At 54.1% G+C, this 19,759-nt stretch overlaps 1 protein-coding gene across 1 annotated transcript in view; it reads left to right on the forward strand.

Moving 5' to 3' along the window:
• Positions 1-885: 885 nt before the first annotated feature.
• Positions 886-19,759, forward strand: part of FCHO1 (FCH and mu domain containing endocytic adaptor 1) — a 25,020-nt gene continuing 6,146 nt past the window's right edge. The window contains exons 1-20 of the mRNA XM_024767531.1: positions 886-959; positions 2,550-2,594; positions 2,829-2,917; positions 3,319-3,393; positions 7,934-8,025; positions 9,079-9,153; positions 10,310-10,451; positions 11,847-11,999; positions 12,241-12,345; positions 13,400-13,498; positions 13,591-13,687; positions 14,780-14,824; positions 14,939-15,017; positions 15,726-15,750; positions 16,152-16,209; positions 16,693-16,871; positions 16,954-16,978; positions 17,353-17,404; positions 17,967-18,058; positions 18,450-18,725. Coding sequence (XP_024623299.1) covers positions 3,367-3,393; positions 7,934-8,025; positions 9,079-9,153; positions 10,310-10,451; positions 11,847-11,999; positions 12,241-12,345; positions 13,400-13,498; positions 13,591-13,687; positions 14,780-14,824; positions 14,939-15,017; positions 15,726-15,750; positions 16,152-16,209; positions 16,693-16,871; positions 16,954-16,978; positions 17,353-17,404; positions 17,967-18,058; positions 18,450-18,725 — 1,621 coding nt within the window. The 5' untranslated portion in view covers positions 886-959; positions 2,550-2,594; positions 2,829-2,917; positions 3,319-3,366. The remainder of the gene's footprint in view (positions 960-2,549; positions 2,595-2,828; positions 2,918-3,318; positions 3,394-7,933; positions 8,026-9,078; positions 9,154-10,309; positions 10,452-11,846; positions 12,000-12,240; positions 12,346-13,399; positions 13,499-13,590; positions 13,688-14,779; positions 14,825-14,938; positions 15,018-15,725; positions 15,751-16,151; positions 16,210-16,692; positions 16,872-16,953; positions 16,979-17,352; positions 17,405-17,966; positions 18,059-18,449; positions 18,726-19,759) is intronic.

Here is a 19,759-nt window from a genome sequence, read left to right on the forward strand (position 1 = left end):
AATGCTGAACCGGCAAGAAGCCCCAAGGTTTTGGGAATTGGTGCTGGGGAGGGTGGATCTCTGGGCAGCACCCAGAGCCTGTGTCAGCCACCTCCGGAAGGACTCTTCCCCACTTCCAGCAGCCAGAGGATGGGGACATCCAGGTCCACTGACAACCTGCTGTGTGACCTTGGGCAAGTCCCTGTCTATCTCTGGGCTTTGCCCTGGCTCTGTGGAGGCTGGGAGACCTGGGTTCACGCAGGGCTGACTTCATCAGACACAGTGACCACCGTGTCCCAGGCACAATATTTTAGGGGTCTGTAGAGGTGTTTTAACTTCTTTTAAAATCAGAAGGGGAAAAACAAACAAGCTTTGGCGTCAAAGCAAACATTTAATATATGGTATTTATATATTCGTCTCTATGCCAAATGTAATTGTAAAATATAGTTTAAATTCTCTTTTTTTAATGGAGGAAGGGGCCCATGAAAGCAAAAGTGCCTCTGGCCTATGAACGTCCTCATGCGGCCCTGGGTTCGAGTCTTGGTGCTCCCATTCATGGGCTGTGCAACCTTGGGCAGGTGGACTCCCCTCTCTGAGTCTTGGGTTCCCCCCCAGTGAAGCAGGCATCATTGGCCCCCCTCAGAATGGTGAGGTGTGGAATGTTTAGCCCAGGGTTGGTGCTCAATTTGTGGGTACTATTATTTCACAATTGTTGTCAAGATTATTTGCTTGGTAATAATAGCCCCGGCTAGGGGCCTCAGTTTATCCACCCAGGACCTGCACGGTGCCAGGGAGGTCCCATGGGTGCTGTCTGGAGGGGGAGGGGAGGTGGCTGTTGGGCCGTGGGCGGGGCAGGGTGAGCTTCCTGTCCCCCAGGCACAGGGGCCTCTGCTTGGTGCTAACGGAAGTGGCAGGGGCCACGTGGCTGTCTCCTGGTGCCTGCCCCAGCTGACAGGGGCTCTGGCCCCATTCACTGTCTGGTGAGTTTGAGCCCAGGCCGGGAGGCCCCCACTGCCCCTCCTTGCCCCGCTCAGGAGCAGAAGGGAGACTCTTCTACCTGGCCCGGGTTTCAGGAGAAACAGTAGGTGTCACTTCCTGGGCCGGGCTGGGGCCTGTGCAGGGCCACCCTTTGCTCTGCCACCCCGACCCCCATTACGACTCTTGAGTGGCGGGAGGGATGGCAGGGTGGTCGGGGGAAGATGGAGATCCAGAGCCATGTGTGGAAGTTTCGAACAGGAGTTCTTTTGCAGACAGGTCAGGGACAAAATCATAGTGACCTGGGGCCAGTGAGTGACCTCTCTGTGGCTCAATTTCCTCATCTGTAAAGTTGGGATTGAGCCTTGCGGTGTGGTTGTGAAGGCTGAATGAATGTGTGGTACCTGTGAAGAGCTGGGCACAGCGCCACGCACACATTCGTGCTCAGTGTATGTGTTGGGGGAGGGGCAATCTAATGGGAGTTGTAAAAACAGTAGCAAGATGCTTGGTTTCTGGGGAACTTGGGCCCGGTGGCTCCTAGGATCCTCTAGAGCAGCACTGTCTAGCAGAACTTTATCTGTGCTTTCCAGTTGGGTGGCCACCAGCCCCATGTGGCTCCTGAGCCCTGGAAACAAGACTGGCACAACTGAGGAACTAGGGGTTTAACTGTATATAATTTTATCTAGTTTAAAATTAAGTTGCCACGTGGGACTAGTGGTTCCCTTATCAGTTAGCATAACTCTAAGGGATTTGGAGATGCTCAGGGTCTAGGTCATGGCCAGGAACTAAGAAATGAGATGGGAATTTAGGGCTTTTCCCCCTTGGGATGTCAGCTTAGCATATCCCCAGCTAGACTGGGTTTCCTCAGGGGCTACACTAGGAGCTAGAGTTTCTCAGGGGCCCCAGCATCACCCAGCACAGGGTGGTGGTTGGGAATGTTTGTTGAATCAAATAATTGTTTGCCTGGTGAACACCTATTCATGCTTTAAAACCCCAACTTCCACGCCCCCTCCTTTAGTCCAGGTCCCCCAGTCCTTGTTCCTCCATTTGGTTCAGCTTTGACCCTGCAGGACTGGGGTATCTGTGTTCAGCTCTGTTTTCCTAGACTGAGGGCTCCTCAGGAAGCAGGCCCAGGGCTGAATCATCTCATGGACCCTGGTATTGTCCTGGCCAGGTAGGCACATGGTGGGTGCTGGGTGACTTACAGAAGTCAAGTGACCAGGGGCTAGCTGATAATGGGTCGAATTAAACTCACTTTCAAGATTAGAAAACTGAGGCTCAGAAAGGGACAGCCTTGTCCAAGGTCCTTGCTCAGTCCTTTCCTGGTGAGGCCCAGGGAGCTTTCCCATCCTGCGGTCACCGGCCCCGTCCCTGCTGCTACTGTACCTCCTGGGCTCCCAGCTGCTGCTGAGCTGCCTGCGGGGTCATGAATTATGGATGAGGCTTGCGGGCTCCAGTGACAAGCCCAACCTCAAGTACATGCCAAGGACACCAAGTGTCCCTCCCTCGTCTGGTGGCTTGGCCCTGCCCCCTCTGCAGGGAGGCCTGGGGTCCTCCAGCAAGACCCCTTCTAGGCATTCCCTCTTGTTTTGCAGATGGGGAAACTGAGGCACGGAGCTGGACAGTGACTCAGATACCAGGTGAACATATTGGCTTCCAGGGGGTAGGGTTGGGACTCATAGGGGCACCAGTGTCAGCTGGGTCACCATGGTGAGGGATGAGCTTTCCATTACAGGAGTGTGCATGACATGGAGACTGTTGTAGAGGGATTCAGGAGACCCCGAGAGAACCTTAGGGGCACTTCAAGGACCCCGACTGCCATGTGGCCGATCACAGTCCCAGTGTCCATCTCTCACCAGACCCTCTTCCCACAGGAGCTGCCCAGCGTGGGGCTGAGTGCTCAGGTTGGGACTCAGCTGGCACGAGTGCAAATCCACTGTCATTTCCTGGCTGTGTGACCTTGGCAAGTAGCTTCCCCTCTGGGCAGGGCTCAGTTTTTCCATATGTGAAATGGCCTAGAGCTTTTCTACCCATCCCCGACCATGAACTCCTATTCATGCTTTAAAACCCCAACCCCTATGCCCCTTCCTCTAGTCTAGGCTCCCCTAGCCCGTATCTCTTCATTTAGTCTGACCCCACAGGGCTTGGGCATCTGTATCCAGCTCTGTCCCCCTAGGCTGGGAGCTACTTGAGGACCATGCCCAGAGCTGTATCATTTCAGGGGCCCTGGCATACTCCCAGCCTTGGGGTTTTTGGTTCCTTCTCCATCCTCTTTCTCCCTCCTCCACAAGGAGAGCAGTTGGAATTTCCCTTCCTCAGGCCGAGCTGGCTATGACTACAGCTCAAACTTGCCTCTCTCTTCAGACAGGCACCAGACGGGAGCCTTCGGGGGTCTCCATAGAGGCCATCAGGATGTCGTATTTTGGGGAGTATTTTTGGGTAAGTAAGATCTGCTGTTACTTTGGTGGGGGCTCCTGGAAGGGCTGTGCGGGCTTTTATGGAGATGGAGGGACCTGGGGGCTTGTGGGCAGAGTCTTGGGCAGATAGAGGATCTGCAGGGGATAGAAGTTAAAGTGGGAAAAGTCAGGCTGGGTTTGAATCTATACCCCCAGATGTCATAGGCCTTGTGATCTTGGGCAAGTCACAGGTTGAACAGGGAGACTGAGGCCCAGAGTAGGAATCTCTCACCCGGAGTTGCCCAGTGAGAAAGTGCAGAGTCAGGGCTCAAACCCAGGGCCAGACTGAACTTTCAGGATCCAGGATCATTCCAGCCAGGGAATTTCCACATCTTCCCCATCCTGGAGAGTTGGGGGGTTTTCTTCACTTGACCCCTAGGGACCCGCTCACCTGTCTGCCCTCCAAGCTGGGGACCACATACTGTGACTCAAGGAGCCAAGTGAGACAGACTTGTTTTTATTCATTCACTCCCTCCCTCCCTCCCTGTCACCACCACCCCACACCCAGCCAACTCTGGGAGATGCTGGAGCTCCCAAGAGATTCCATCCAAGCCCTGACCCTGAGAAGCCTCCAGTCTGGGGGACACAGAGCCAGTAAGATACACCCAGCCCTGTAGGGTCAGGGCTGAACCCAGCCTTGGGTATGCCCAGAGGAGGAGCAAGGACACAGAGCTGTGTTTGCCATGGGCTTTGAAGGCTGATTTTCCAGGATGTCAGAAAGGCATTCTGGGCAGGGGGAACAGCCTGGGCAGAAATCCAGAGATGTGACACTGGGTGGCCAGTTGAGGGCACAAGGACTCCTCCCGCAGAGCTAGGCTAATGGGGAGCCACAGAGGATGTGTGAACAGGAGAATCAGGCAAGGACCAGGGCAGAAAGCCCCTTACTCAGTTGCAAGCCCAGAGCTTGCAGAGGAAGCTCAGTTGCTAGGCAACCCGTTGCCCATGGCAACAGGCCTTTCTCCCTCCCCAGCTGGGGCTTCTCTTACTAGCACTTGCTTTCTTAAAGGGGCTGCATCCCCTTGCCAATTGCGGAGTGGTGGCGGGGGAACGGACCTCCACCTCCTTCCCAAGGGTCAGAGTCCCTGGATTTGCCTCTGAATGGCTGTGTGACCCCATCAGAGTGCTGCCACTCTCAGAGGCCCTGGTGGTGATCTGTGTAAGGGGTGGGGGGTGGACTGTTTTGAGGATCGGTGGTCGCCCAAGTATTGGAGCCCTGACAGCGGCACCTACATTTATTTTAAATTTCTCTTAATGGCATGCGGCACCTACATTTCTTCTAAATTCTTTTTCATTGTATGAGGCATGCAAGTTCGCTGCAGAAAATTCAGACCAGCAAAGAGAAAATAGAAGCCACCCCCAACTCCTCCTTCCAAAGATAGCCTGGTACACAGTGGATAAAAGCTTTGACTTTGGGATTTGAATTGGGCTCTTCTGGGAGCCCTTGGGCAGGTGGCTTTGCATCTCAAAGCCTCAGGTTCTGCATCTGGGAAAGAGGGATGAAACTCCTGCTTCCCCAGGACTAAGGTAGTACCCCTGGAATGTCTGTTTCTTTTAATTAATGTTTCTTTTTTAATCTATCGTTAGTATTGGTGACTCTTTGCTGGGTGACGCTGGGGCCCTGACTGGCCTGAAGGGCGCTCCAGTCAGGGGAAATCAAGCCACACAGGGATGCCCCAGTCTTGTTGGACCAAGTCAGGTCTGGAGGCATGGACGGCACTGGGGAGCCACGGGGGAAGTGTGAGCAGGAGAGGGACATGATCAAGCTGTATTAGAAAGATCTCTCTGGGGCTGGCATGGGAGCAAGATTGGAGTCCAGAGGTTCTGAAAGAAGACACAGGCCCGAGACAGCCCCTCCCAGGACCCTCGGCTGCCAGCCCAGCCTGGGGGAGCCAGACACTGCTGGGGGCTTTGCCAGGTCTGGGAAACGGGCCAGCAGTTGGCTCTGAGTCAGCTCCAGATGCTGGCCTGGGCGGCGGTGCCTGGTGCAGCCTCACCCGAGGATCCCCTGGGCAGGGTGGGCGGAGGCCTGCTGGGGCTGTTTGCTGAGCCCTCAGCACTGTGCAGGAGGCCCTGTGTCTTGTACCAGCCTCATCTCACCAAGACCTTTGGGAGGTGAGTGCTGTCATTGTCCCCATTTGTCAGATGAGGAAACTGAGACCCAGAGAGGTGAAGTCACTGGCTCAGAGTGACCCAGTGCATAAGAGGAAGATTTGACACTTGGGCCTTGAAAGTATGTTTCTAGGGAATTCCCTGGCCGTCCAGTGGTTACGACTGTGTGCTTTCACTGCTGAGGGTGCGGGTTCAATCCCTGGTCAGGGAACTAAGATCCCGTAAGCCGAGGCCAAAGATAAAATTAAATTAAAAAAAAAAAAAGAAGTATAAGAGAAAATATATTCCTGGGGAGCTGGAGGGATCAACAATGCATGTTGGGAAGTGGGGGTCTGAGGAGGGTCTAAGAATGTTCCTGAAGGAGGAGGGCCTGGCAGTGATCCTTGAGAGGTGGGAGAATTTGGATGGGTTGAGAAAGTTGCAGGCTAGTGAGCCAGGTGACAGTAACAGCCCCAGCAAGGATACCGTGGTGGGAAAGAGCAGCATGTCTGCACCATTTGCTGTTTGCTGGCGAGGCCAAGAGGCTGTCCTGGGTCTTCCCCAGTCTTGGCCTCCATTTTTCCATTTGCACAGCAAGAGGGATCATCTGGTGGTGACTTCTGGCTTTATCCTTCAAGCTTCCAGGTAACTGGGGGGCTGAACCCCTCAGGTTGGAGGAGGATGGAGGAGACCATCATTTCCAGAGGGGCTGTGAAGTGTTCCCAAAGGGATCACTTTAGTGATTTGTGTTGGGAATTAAATAACATTGGATCCCTCCATGAGCTTCCTCTTTCAGTCTAATTACAAGGCCCCATTTGCTGCTAAAATATCTCGACTTCCCTCCGACCACAGCTGATCACCCTTTTTAACTGACAGCTCAGCTTTCAGACATGTTGCCTTTCACGTGTGACAGGATCGGGCTGGCATTAAAACATAGTCGTTGCCTTATTTTTTTCCCGTCCCCTTCATTATGGCAAGGGGTCCTGGCTTTCCACTTAGAATAGTGGTGGGGACTTCCCTGACAGTCCAGTGGTTAAGACTCCACACTTCCACTGCAGGGGGCATGGATTCGATCCCTGGTCGGGGAGCTAAGATCCCACGTGTCGTGTGGTGTGGCCTAAAAATAAGAAAAAAATTTTTTTAAAAAAGAAAAAAGAGAATAGTGGTAAGCGTTGCCCTTTTAAATCAATATATTTGGAGAAGAAACAAGAGCAACCTTAAAGCAATGATAACTAAGTAATACCATGAATCAGCAGAAACTAGGGTTGCCTTTGGGGCTTTAGGGGAGCGTGATGTGGATCATCTTGGTATTTACTTCATCCCCATATGAGAGGTAGGTGACTCCCTGCCCCCATCTTAATGAGGAGCCACTACAGGTTCAGAGAGAGACAGTGACTGATCTGGATCACACAGCACAGGCCTGGCCTCTCCCACCATGGTGACCCCAGAACTAGGAGGAAAGAGGTTTGGTGCAAGGCATCAGCAGGCACCAGGGTAGAGGCTCTGTTCTCCCCAGTCCCAGGTAAGAGCAAAATAACTTTGTCCATCTATTCGACAAACTGAAATGCCCTTTCTGTGCCCCACCCTGTACTGGATATTGCTGGGTCCTGAGAGAGGTGTCAGACCTGCATCCTGCTTTGTGGGGTTCTCAGAGAGGGAGTTTTCATGTTGAAGGGAACAGAAAACACAACTACAGTGACTTAAGCAACAGGGGTCATATTAGTTCATAAAATTGAAAAGTTGTGCAGTAGTGTGGCTTTCAGGGTTGGTTTGATCCAGCAACTCTACTCAACACACTTTTTATTCAGACCCTCTCAGGTTCAGCTTCTTTCCAAAGTTCATGGTTTCTACTTGGTTTCCAGTATCTCCTGTGACCACACAATCATTTATGGAAAGATAGAGAGAAAAACAGGGGAAGAGACTGATAGAGAAAGGAACAAACAGAGGCAGAGGTACACACACACACAAAGACAGAAAGATAGTGACAGAGAGAGACAACCAGTGAATGAGAATGTCTCTCCCTCAACTATGGGAGAAAAATCCCAGGATTCTTTCTTTTTTTGAATTTTTATTTTATTTATTTTAAAATTTTGTTTATTTATTTATTTATTTGTCACGCCTCGTGGCTTGTGGGATCTTAGTTCCTTGACCAGGGTTGGAACCCGGGCCCCCTGACGTGGAAGCGCAGAGTCCTAACCACTGGACCACCAGGGAATTCTCCCAGGCTTCTTTCTGATTGGACCAAATTAAGGCCCATGAACCAATCCTTGTGACGAGGGGGAAATGCAACAGGTTGACTGGCTCAGGCCTGAACCAATCCCTACAACCAAGAGGATGGACTTCTTCTGGTTAGCTCCTCAGCCCAGCCCCTGTTGCTAGGTAACCTTGAGGTCCTCTCCATCCCCTTTCTCAGTCTCCACCCCCATTCCCTGCAGGGAGAGAAGAACCATGGCTTTGAGGTCCTGTACCACAGCGTGAAGCAGGGGCCCATCTCCACCAAGGAGCTGGCTGACTTCATCCGGGAGAGGTGAGGTCCCCAAGCCCCACCCACCCCATGGCCATGTCCCACAGTCCACACAGCCATGCTCATCTTGTGCCCCAACCCTGGTGCCCCCCTTTTCCCTTGCCCATTCCATCCTCCCACCACACCACACCCTGCCAGAAAGGATCCAGGCCCCTGGGGTCTCCAGGAACCAAATGGGCTTGAAGACCCTCCAAACCAATGGTTCTCAACACTATCAGCCCCACGCCCCATCTTAAATGACAATCACCAGGTTCTAACGCCTCCCCCTGAAGAGACGCTAATATGACCTACTTACAAGGAGAATTTTGAAAACTCAATCTCGGGGCCCTGAGTATGATAAAAGAAAGATCATGTGTAATGAAATAATCTACATCTCAGCATGTCAATGCTCCGACGTCTGAGAAAACATAATAAACTCAAATTGCAAGGCAGCCTCTGCTCCCCAGCTTCTCAGCAGCTGAACGCCCGTTAAATCTGGGCAGAAAGTCCAAAGGATTATTAACCAGGTTTTTCTCTTTGTGGCTGTCACGTGGGACCTGTCGCAGCCATACAGGACAGGGGCCACTCTTTACTTTATGGGCCTTCAGACCCTGGATCCATCCACTGTTGCTTATGCTACCCCACGGGTGCCTCTCTCAGAAAATACCCCAATGGGTAACTGGTTTTAACTGGGCACACTGCTACCCTAAACAAAACTGAGGTTCTATTAGGATGAAAATGTGAGTGGATATTAGGTAGGCATTTAGCAGTGTCTGTCTAGAGGGAAAAAGGAAATATGAGTTTGTCTTCTGCAATTAAAGGAGACAAAGCGTACAAAACATTTATATTATGTGCTTAAAAATTGGTTTATCTGCTGCTACTACTGATGTTTTTACTTAAGGATTAAAACCTCTCCCATGAATTTCCAGAACACCTCTCCCTGTCAGGGGACTGTATCATTCTCCTGGAGAGACACCGCTCAGATGCTTGAGATGGGGAAACTGAGGCCCAGGGGTGTGGGGCCTTTCCCAAGTGTGCTCAGAACCTTCCCCATCCTTGCCTTGTCCTCCTACCCAGGGCCACCATCGAAGAGACCTACTCGAAGGCAATGGCAAAACTTTCCAAGCTGGCCAGCAACGGGACCTCGGTGGGGTGAGTGGGCTCTGGGTGGGGCAGGAGTGGCCAAGGGTGTGGTGCGCTGGTGGGGGCAACAGGAGCCTGCCCTTGGGTGGACATCTCTTCACGCTTGTGATATGTGGAACAGGGAGTCATCCCCCTGCTTATGGGGCTAATTGGACAGAGGAATATAGTTCATTCATTCACTAGTTCATTCATTCATTCAATGGATATTTACTGAGCACCTACTGTGTGCCAGGCACTGTTCAAGGCACCAGGGGGCCCGGGGCAATCAAGACAGATAAAGCCTCCAGTCACCTTCATGCCCTGTTCATAGGTGTACATCTGGGATGTGTGACGAGACGGTTGTTAACCACAAACATGAACAAAGTCCTTTCCCAGGGAGAAAAGTGCTAGGAAGAGAACAGAATAGGAGCATTAGAGGCTGGACACTATCTCTGGAGCTGAGACCTCAGTAATGCGAAGGAATCAGCCATGGGGGTGTCTGCGGGACAGAGACCCAGGCAGGTGGCTCAGCTAGTGCAAAGGCCCTGAGGCAGCAACGCACCGTACATGTTCAAGGAAGAGCCAAGAGGCTGGCATGGCTGCAGGGCCTGGACGAACTGGAGATGAAGTAGGGGAGAAATAGAGGGAAGTGGCCACAGGGCCCCAACACACAGGTGACTTTTAAACCAGGATGTGATGTGGTTCCATTGGCATTGCAAAGTTCCCTGTGGCTCCCGTGGGGCAAAGGTTCTGTCGGGGGCCGAAATGGCGGCAGCAGAGAGCGAAGGCAGTGGGGAGGCCAGAGGGGTCTTCTGTCGAGGTGGGAAAGCCCCTCAAACTTGATTTGGGCAGGTTGAGTCTCAGCTGCCTGTGAGTATCAGGCGGGGCCTGGAGTCCAGACAGAGGACTGCGGGGCCTCGGCCTGGGTTTAAATTCCAGCTCTGATATTCGTTTGCTGAGGGCCCTTGGGTAAGTTATGGAGCCTCCCATGCCTCAGTTTCCCCATCTGCCACAGGCCCACCTCACACAACTGCAGTGGGGATTATTAAATGAATTCATATGTGTTCATGCTTAGCAGGGCCCGGCACACATTCGATGCCTGAGCCAATGCCAGCCATGCTGTATGAGGGGTCCCTGGGGGGCTGGGCCTGCTGGGCCCGGGATGTGTGACCCCACCTGTTTCCAGGACCTTCGCCCCACTCTGGGAGGTCTTCCGAGTCTCCTCAGACAAGCTGGCGCTCTGCCACCTGGAGCTGACACGGAAGCTGCAGGACCTCATCAAGGACGTGCTCCGCTACGGCGAGGAACAGCTTAAGGCACACAAGAAGGTGTGTGCTGTGGGTACCACAAGGCTGGTGGATGGGGGATGCCAGCGGCTCCCAGGATCCCAGGACTTCTGGGGCCTTGGAACCTCCAGCCCCTGGTGTGTGCCTCTGAGAATTCTGTTAATTCCACGACATCAAACTCAGAATCTCACAGACCTGAGCATTGGTGAATTTCAGTCTCAAAATTCAAGAGCAGGGATTTGCAAACTACGGCCCGCGGGCCACATCCAGCCCACCACCTGTTTTTGTGCAACCCTCGAGCTAAGCATAGTTTTTCCATTTTTAAGTGGTTGAAAAAAAAACCAAAAGAAGAATATTTTGTGATGTGTGAAAATGACCCCTGATCTAGAGCATCAGGGGCTACAGATCTTGTTATTTGACGTTTCTAGACTCTGGAAGAGCCAGACCGTAGACTCTCAGGATCCCAAAATATTTGAAGTTTATAATTCTAGAGTCATAAAGGCTTTGCATTTACAGATCCCTAGAATCTACAGGGGTTTTTGTTTGTTGTTTTGTTTTGTTTTGTTTTCTGGCCGTACCGTGCGGCATTCGGGATCCTAGTTCCCTGGCCAGGGATCGAACCTGCGCTCCCTGCAGCGGAAGTGCGGAGTCTTGACCGCTGGACCGCCAGGGAAGTCTTGAGTCTGTGGTTTTTAACCCCCGTTAAAAAAGGGAGTTGGGGGCTTCCCTGGTGGCGCAGTGGTTGAGAGTCCGCCTGCCGATGCAGGGGACACGGGTTCGTGCCCCGGTCCGGGAAGATCCCACATGCCGCGGAGCGGCTGGGCCCGTGAGCCATGGCCACTGAGCCTGCGTGTCTGGAGCCTGTGCTCCGCAACGGGAGAGGCCACAACAGTGAGAGACCCGCGTACCGCAAAAAAAAAAAAAAAAAGGGAGTTGGTAGTACTTCATACTGTACAGTTAAAAATGGTTAAGATGGCAACTTTTATTTTATATGTATTTTACCACAGTTTTTAAAAAATGGAGGAACAAGGAAGTTTTCTACAGGCTGATCTGGAACAATCTTGGGAATGAATTATTAAGTGGAAAAAGCAGTGAGTTTAACAGTATGGACTGTTGCCATTTGTCATAAAAAATGGGCACATTTGATGGTCCATGTGCCAGTTATTTCTGGAGAAGTATCATGGTAATAATGGGAGGTTTTTACCTGAACTCATCCCTTAAAACTTTCTGAAATGTGAATTATGTGTAAATATTACCTATTTAAAGAGTTAAAAATTTTGAAATTCATAGAATACTCAGAAAAAGTATTCTCTAGGACCTGGAATCCCACAGAGTTTGGGAAGCTGGGAATTTCACGGCATACACCTGGGGTCTGCTCAGGTCCTGTACCCCAGCAGGGGCTTCAGGTGGCCCGCATGCTCTTCTCCGCCCCCACAGTGCAAAGAGGAAGCAGTGGGCACCCTGGACGCTGTGCAGGTCCTTGCAGGCGTCAGCCAGCTCCTGCCCAAGTCCCGTGAGAACTACCTGAACCGTTGCATGGACCAGGAGCGGCTGCGGAGGGAGAGCACCAGCCAGAAGGAGATGGACAAGGTGGGCACACAGCTGCAGGTCCCCAGCCACCGCTGGCCCACACAGGTCAGAGGAATTTGCCGAGGGGTGACGGAGCTGCCTGCTGGGAGAGTGAAAACGTATCACAGAGCGATGGTCATTGAACCTGCATGAACCACATACATGCTGGGCACCCCAAGGAGTCTACGTGCTGGGGGATGGGGCCGGGGGAAGTGCCCTGAGTGTCACCCTCTCAACTCCGTCCCCTCCCTGTGCCTCCTAGGCAGAGACCAAGACCAAGAAGGCAGCAGAGAGCCTGCGGCGTTCAGTGGAGAAGTACAACTCAGCCCGTGCCGACTTCGAGCAGAAGATGCTGGACTCAGCTCTGGTAAGAACCAGGCATCTGTACCTTAGAGACCTACACATTCCTGGGCCCAGGATGCTCTGGCCCCAGAAGTCCAGAACCTTCCAAACCCTTGACTCCAGAAGCCTTAGAATCACAGGCTTAAAGCCGTAGAATTCTAGAGCCACTTAGCTCTTTTTACTGTTATTATTATTTCAGAAACCAGATCAGTTTTGTGCCTTAGTTTCCCCACCTGTAAAATCGGGGCAGTAATAGTACCTGCCTCATAGAATCGTTGTGAAGATTAAATGAGTCACCATATGTGAAGTCTTCAGACAGTACCGGGTGCGTAGAGACCACTCTATGGAGTATTAGTATTTTTATTATCACTGATGAGGTTTTTGAAGAAGACAGTGCAGAGTGTAGAAGCCAAGAGTCTCCTGACATGTCATGGTAGCTGAAAAGCCTGGATTCCTGGTCCAGCCTCCATCTCTCCCCAGCTCTGCCACCTTTGGCAAGGCACTGCACCTCTCTGGGTCTCTGTCTACCCAAATGTTTGAAAAGCAGATTGGGATCTCAGGATTAAGAATCAGATTTTTTTTTTTTCCGATTTTGCAGTGGTAGAAAGTTGCAAGTGATAGAAATCTTCATTCAAACTGACAAGGAGACGTATAGGCTCAGGGAACTGAAAAGTTCAGGGGGCAGAGCTTCAGGTATGGCTGGATCCAGGTGCTCCAATGGCATTGGCAGGAAGTTGTGCCTCTCTGTCTCTCAAGTCTGTTTTTCTCCCTGAGGGCTTTACTCCCAGGCAGACATACCCTCCCGGATGTGTGTGTGTGTGTGTGTGTGTGTGTGTGTGTGTGTGTGTGTGTGTGTGTGTGTTGCAAAGTAGCCACCAGCAGCACCCACATGCATCCACCAACACATTGACTTAGGGTATGAAAGTGTTTTCTTCCATGGTTCCAGCAGAAGTCCCAGAGCTCTTCCCCAAACCAATCACTGAGGCCAGGGGATTGGAGCATCCTTATTGGTCAGGCTGGGTCACATAGCCGCTCCTTGTGGCCCCACCTTCCCATTTGCCCCTCCCCTCCTGCCTCAGCGCTTCCAAGCCATGGAGGAGACCCACCTGCGGCAAATGAAGGCACTGCTGGGCTCTTATGCTCACTCAGTGGAGGACACCCATGTGCAGATTGGGCAGGTGAGTGGGGCCAGGGGTGGGGAATGAAGCTGGGGTTCTGGGAAAGAGGGCCTTGGCCCTGCCTGATTACACACTTCGTCCGCCTGGCCCAGGTACATGAGGAGTTTAAGCAGAACATAGAAAACATCAGCGTGGAGATGCTGCTGAGGAAGTTTGCAGAGAGCAAGGGCACAGGCCAGGAGAAGCCTGGTGAGTCTGGGCATCTGTGGGGGTTGGGCTGTGGAGCTGTAGGGAAGGAACAGGACTCAAGAGGGAAGAGAATGAACCTCTCTGGGCTTCGTTTTCCTCATCAGAAAAATGGGCTGATGACAAATCTAACTCAGCAGCCCACAGAGGAAGAGGATTTGCTGACTGATCTTATGTGTAAATCTCTTACAACTGGATACCAGAGGGGCCTTGAATGCCGAGCTCAGCCTTTCACATTTTTCCCTGAGGGCCCAAGGGAGCCATTGAGGGTTGCTGAGCAAAAGACCAATTTGAAAATGTCCAGATACAGAGTTGAGGAAGAATTGAGAGCAGAAGTTTTGGGGTCACATCTGGGTTTGTGTCTTTTCTTTGTCGCTCATTGTGTGACCTTGGACGTCTGTCTTGCCTTCTCTGAGTCTCAGTTTCCTCATCTGTAAAGTGGGGATGATAATAACCCCCACCTAATGGTGTTGTGGATGTTCAGTAATTTGATGCAGATAAAGGGCAAAATGTGTACCTGGCACATAGCAGGCACTCAGTAGATGCTGGTACACAGTTTACATCCCTAGCTCTAGTCAACCACTAGGGTCTGTCTTTTCTCCCTCCTGTCTCTATAGCTCAGCACCAGCTCAGGTCACCTCTCCTTGTGTGGGCCCCCACTCTTGCCCTTCACTGGCTCCGGGTTTGTCATGCCCTGCTCCTGCTTATATACCCTCTATGGCTCCCCATCACCCTTGAGAGAGAGTCCCAGGTCATCATCCTGGCACCTGAGGCTCAGCCCACCTCACAGACTTATGGTCCATCCCCTGAACCACCCAAGTTCCACGCAGAAATGCTGGAGGTAGAAGAAGTAACTCAGGCAGTGCCCCCTCCAGTCCATCCCAAGGTGGCAACCATCCAAGGCAGGACCAGAACGCTTGGCCCATCCCACTCATGACCATCTGTGGGGCTGGTTCAGCATCTTGGCTCAGGCCCTGGACCCTGACTGGTCTTGAGCTCAAATCCAGGTGCCATTGTGTGGCCGGAGGTATACTGCTACCCTTGCCAGGCCCAGCCTCCCCGCCCAGCTGAGTGTCTCAATCTTTTCTGTCTCAGGGCCTTTGGACTTTGAGACGTACAGTACGGCTGCCCTGCAGGAAGGCAAGTACGTCTGGGCCTGGATGCCCAGGCTGGACCACAGGGATGAGGGAGACAGAGCTGAATGGGAAGGGGAACCCCCCAGGGCTCAGCTGCATCCCCCTCATCTGTCCTCAGCAATGAAACGTCTGCGGGGAGCCAAGGCCTTTCGTCTCCCAGGACTGAGCCGGCGGGAGCGGGAGCCACCTGCAGCTGTGTGAGGAAGCACCCCAACCCAGCCCTGGCCCAGGCTAACCCAAGATCCCTCCCCCTGCCCAGGGGTATCCCAGAAGGGCCCTGCTTAGGGTAGCCCAGGAGAATCGTATTCCAAGCTAGCCCAGGAGTCCCTCTACCCAGGCTAGGCCAGGAGCTCCTCTGTCCCAGACTGGCTCAATATTACCACTGCCCAAGCTAGTCCAGGATTCTCCTTTTGCCAAGACTAGACCGGGGCCTGCCTGTTCCCCCTTCCCCGGCTGGCCCAGGATTTCTCCCTCTGTCAAGGCTAGCCTTACTGTTTCCCCACCTAATCTAGCCTGGCAATTCTTGCTTTGTTAAGATGAGCCCAAGAGTCTCCCTGCCCAGACGGGTATCACATTCCTCCCTATGCCCATGGTCTCCCAGGCTAGCCCAGGATTCTTTGCCAAGGCTAGCCCCATTATTTCCCTGCCAAGGTGAGCCCTCCATTCAGACTAACTCCAGGGTTCCTCCCCTTCCAAGTTGACTGAGAACACCCCGTGCTCAGCTAACTCCAGATTCACTGCCCCGGCCCCAAGCAAGCCCCAAGTTCCCACCACCTGCAGGGCTAGTTCAGGACAACATAGCAGCCCAGGGGCTGGCCCCAGGTTCCGTGTCCGGTGTTGGGGGCGGAGGGGAGGGCCAGAGGAGGTGGGGGAGCTGACACTGACACCTCCTTCTGCATTCCCAGAGATTCCCTGGAGCCCGATTCAGGGGTGAGTGCCACGGGAGGGGCCAGGCCGGGCTGCAAGTGGGAGGGGTCCATCCCACCTTGGGCCCCCCACCCCACCCCGCCCAGGCCTGGAAGCCAAGCCTGGAGCTCAAGGGGCAAGAGGTAGCACAGCTTAGGGACCAGGTTCAAATCCCACCGTGGCTGCAAACTCCCACGGACCACGTGGGAGGGACCAATGTCCCCCCTTAGCCTCGATTTGCCCCTCAGGACAGGTTGCGGCATGTTCTGTTCCTCCAAGAACCTGCCCACGAACTGCGAGAAGATCGTTATTGCCATTGGGGTTGTTTCTTGGTCTGAGTGAGGGCCCACAGGTGGAGGGGGGCATGGCAGGGTGAGATGGGAGGTTTGGTACCAGAGAGACTAACTCACCACTTGTCCCCCCAGACATGTCCAGAGGTGGATGAAGAAGGTTTCACTGTCCGGCCTGACGTGACCCAGAACAATATCCTCCTGGCGCCTTCTGGGGGCAGTTGTTGGCACAGCAAGGACAGAGCTCTGTCCACAGTGACCCACCCACCATTAGCAACCCTCTCTGTGTACATCCTGAGGGGAGCCTCCGGCTGTGAACCAAGCAGATTCAAATGCAGACACTTGCCCCTGCGGGGTCAGGGCTGAACAAGAGGGAGAGAGGGGAGCTTGGTTACCCCAGAGGGGGAGCCAAGGGGACTTCCTGGAGGAGGGGGTCACCAGTGTTGGGGTTTAGCAGCTGAATAGGAGTTTACTAGTTAGGACAGGGCATGCTTGTATGAAGACTTGTGGGGGGAGGCGAATGGCAAATACATGGTGTCGAGGCAAGGGTGGCAAGTGGTGAGAGATGGAATTGTGCAGTGCCTCGAAGGGATGTGAGCAGGAAGAGATGGATTTGAGGGCTGACTGGAGGGAAACCCCGTGTTAGAATCCGCTTGGGCCCTTGACTGCAGTGCACGCACAGCGGAGCCCTCCCGCTTCTCATCCAGCGACTCCGATTTCGATGATGACGAGCCCCGCAAATTCTACGTGCACATCAAGCCCGCCCCGGCCCGGGCCCCAACCTGCAGCCCCGAGGCAGCCGCAGCACAGCTTAGGGCCACAGCTGGCAGCCTCATCCTCCCTCCTGGCCCAGGGGTGAGGCGTGGGGAGGTGCTGTGTGTGGGGCAGGGGGGGCTGGCTGGATGCCACCGACCTCATGCCACCCCTTTGTCCACAGGGCACCATGAAACGCCATTCTTCACGTGAGTAGCCTGTTAAGGGGTCTTCAGTTTGATGAGGAGCACGTGGAAGGGAGACTGGGCCTGGAATGTGGGTGTGGGTTTGAATTCCAGCTCTGCTGTGTAACTTGGGGCAGGCTGCTTACCCACTCTGATCTCCTTTTATAAAATGGGGTCATTATGAGAATTAAACGAGAGCCAAAAGGGATCGCTGGGGCTGGGAAAGAAGCCAAAAACTGGAGACAAGTTGGCTCAGGTTCGAACCCCTCTCTGCCTGATTTGCTGGTCACCTTGGGTAGCTGACTAGACAGCTCCAAACCTTGGTCTCCTTGGTGTGTGGAGTGGGAAGCAGTGCAGGCCTGGCGACAGAAAGTCTCAAGGAGGTACATCTCTTGCAGGGGACACCGCTGGGAAACTACAGAGGCCTCGATCTGCCCCAAGGGCTGGCAGGTGGGTTCCATGGGAGGTGGGGCACTGGGCCCACATGAGTGGGCAGGTGAGGGCCGTCCCTGCCTCTCTCCTCCTCCCCTGTTGCCTCCCCATGTCTCCGACTCCCCTTCTCTTATCCTGGCAGGGAGTTAAGGGCGTGCCATCTTTGCGGGACCACTCAGTCATTCACTTGATGAACATTTATTGAGCACCTTATGTGTACTTGTGCTATGCTGGGTTCTGGAGATAAATGACCAAGACAGATGCTCCTCAGAGTCCCATTCTAGAGGCTCAGATTTTTAAAATAGTAAATAAGTTAGAGCATATTCGATGCTTCCAAGTGCTGTGAAGAAACTGAAGCAGGCAATGTGATGGAAAATAGGAGTGGGTGACTTTAGTTGGGGCCGTGGTGGAGGGGTAGCAGGGGAGGTGCGAGGACTCTGAGCTGAGCCCTGAAAAGGAGCAGGAGGTGGCCGCAGGGAGATCGTGGGGGACAGAGCTCAAGACCAAGAACAGCAAGTACAAAGGTCCTGAAGTGGGAGGAGGCATGGAAACACCCCTCTTGTCCATTCCCTGTCCCCAGCTGTGCAGAGAAGCTGCAATCGGATGAGCAGGTTTCCAAGAACCTCTTTGGGCCTCCCCTAGAGTCCGCCTTTGACCATGAAGATTTTACAGGTGATGGGGGTGGGGCTTCGGGGACACGGGCGGCCAGCAGGAGGAAGGGTGGGGCCACTGCAAGGATAGGAGGCTCAGGACCGTGGGCCAGGCCGGAGGGAGGAGTGTGGGCGTCCTTTGTGGGTCAAAGTGAGGGTGGGCGAGGCCATGGCACGAATGGGCGGAGCCGGCGAGAAGGTGTGGCCTTCGTGGGAGTGAGGATGACAATGAGTGGATAGGCAGGCATCAGTGGAGGTGAAAGTAGCCAGACAGCATGGCCTGGGGTGGGGGTAGGGTGGGGGAGACATCGAATGGGGGCGGACCTTCCTCGACATGGGCGTGGCCTGCGGGAGGATGGACGGGACTCCGTGTGAGTGGGGTCTGGAGCTGGCTGTCCCCTTCCCTACCCCAGGCTCTAGCAGTCTCGGCTTCACCTCCAGCCCCTCGCCTTTCTCTTCCTCGTCGCCCGAGAACGTGGAGGACTCTGGCCTGGACTCACCGTCCCACGTGGCACCCGGCCCCTCCCCGGATTCCTGGGTTCCCCGCCCAGGCACCCCACAGAGCCCACCTACCTGTAGGGTGCCGCCCCCAGAGTCGAGGGGGACACAGCCTCTGCTGCCATCAGACTCACCACAGCCCCTTGCACCATCCCCGGGTCCCTGGGGGGTGGAGGCTGTGGCTGGAGGAGGTGAGTTCCTCCACCCCTAGTCTGAGAGTTATCTGAGTCCTGGGGGAGGATTGAGCACCTAATGTGGCCAGGGTCTGAACAGGGTGCTGGGGACACAGCCGGGACCCAGGCAGGCAGAAACCCTCACCCTTGCAGGGACAATAGTGATATGGATATTTAACAAGGCAGGAGGTGGCAGGTGCCTGGTGAGGACTCAGAAGGGTAGGGCCTCCCTGAGGAGGGAACATCTGAGCTGGGATTTGATGGAGGTGAGGACGCAGCCATATGGACATGGGTGGGGGGGAAGGGCATTCCCAGCAGAGGGCACAGCCTGTGCAAAGGTCCTGGGGTGGAAGCAGGCAAGACCCTTTGAGGAACAGTTAGGAGGCCAGTGTGGGTGGAGCAGAGTGATGAAGGGAGAAGGAGGGAGTGGAGGGGGAGATGTCGGCAGGGAGATGGGATCAGGTGGGGGCTGGTGGTCCCAGGGAGAAATGGGAGTTTTACCGCTAGCAGGGTCAGAGCCACAGGAGGGAGGGCTGTGAGCAAAGAAGGGGTGGGACCTACTTGGATTGCAGGCTCTCTCTGACCGCTTGGTAGGCAAGGATGAGAGCCAGAGACGAGGGAGGTGAGTCCAGGTAAGTGGTGATGGGGTAACAGTGGGGAGAAGGCCAGAAGAGAGTCACGGGACCCAGAGAACAGAGGAATCGGGGCAGAGGGCCTGAGGGCAGCTGAAAGGAGAGGGAAGGGCAGAAAGAGCAGGGAAGATGGGGCGGAAGAAGCTGGGGTGGGGGCGTGTCAAGGCTGGGCCTTCAGATGGCAGGTGGATGGGGGAGGCCAGGCTGGAGCACCCTGTGGACAGCTGTATGAAGACATCATCAAGCTGAAGTGGGATGGAAGGCTGCCCAGGGAGAGGGTAGGAGAGCGCCCAGGGTGGAGCAGGGGCAGGGCTAGAGTGGGGGAGGAAGGAGGGGATTGGCTACTGGTTGGCTCCTGGGGGCCCGAGTCAGAGGGACTGTGGGCTGTGACCACATGAGGTCCCCAGCAGTGGTGACGGG

The sequence above is a fragment of the Neophocaena asiaeorientalis genome, unplaced genomic scaffold (assembly GCF_003031525.2).
Source record: "Neophocaena asiaeorientalis asiaeorientalis breed wild unplaced genomic scaffold, Neophocaena_asiaeorientalis_V1.1 scaffold87, whole genome shotgun sequence".
NCBI lineage: Eukaryota > Metazoa > Chordata > Mammalia > Artiodactyla > Phocoenidae > Neophocaena > Neophocaena asiaeorientalis.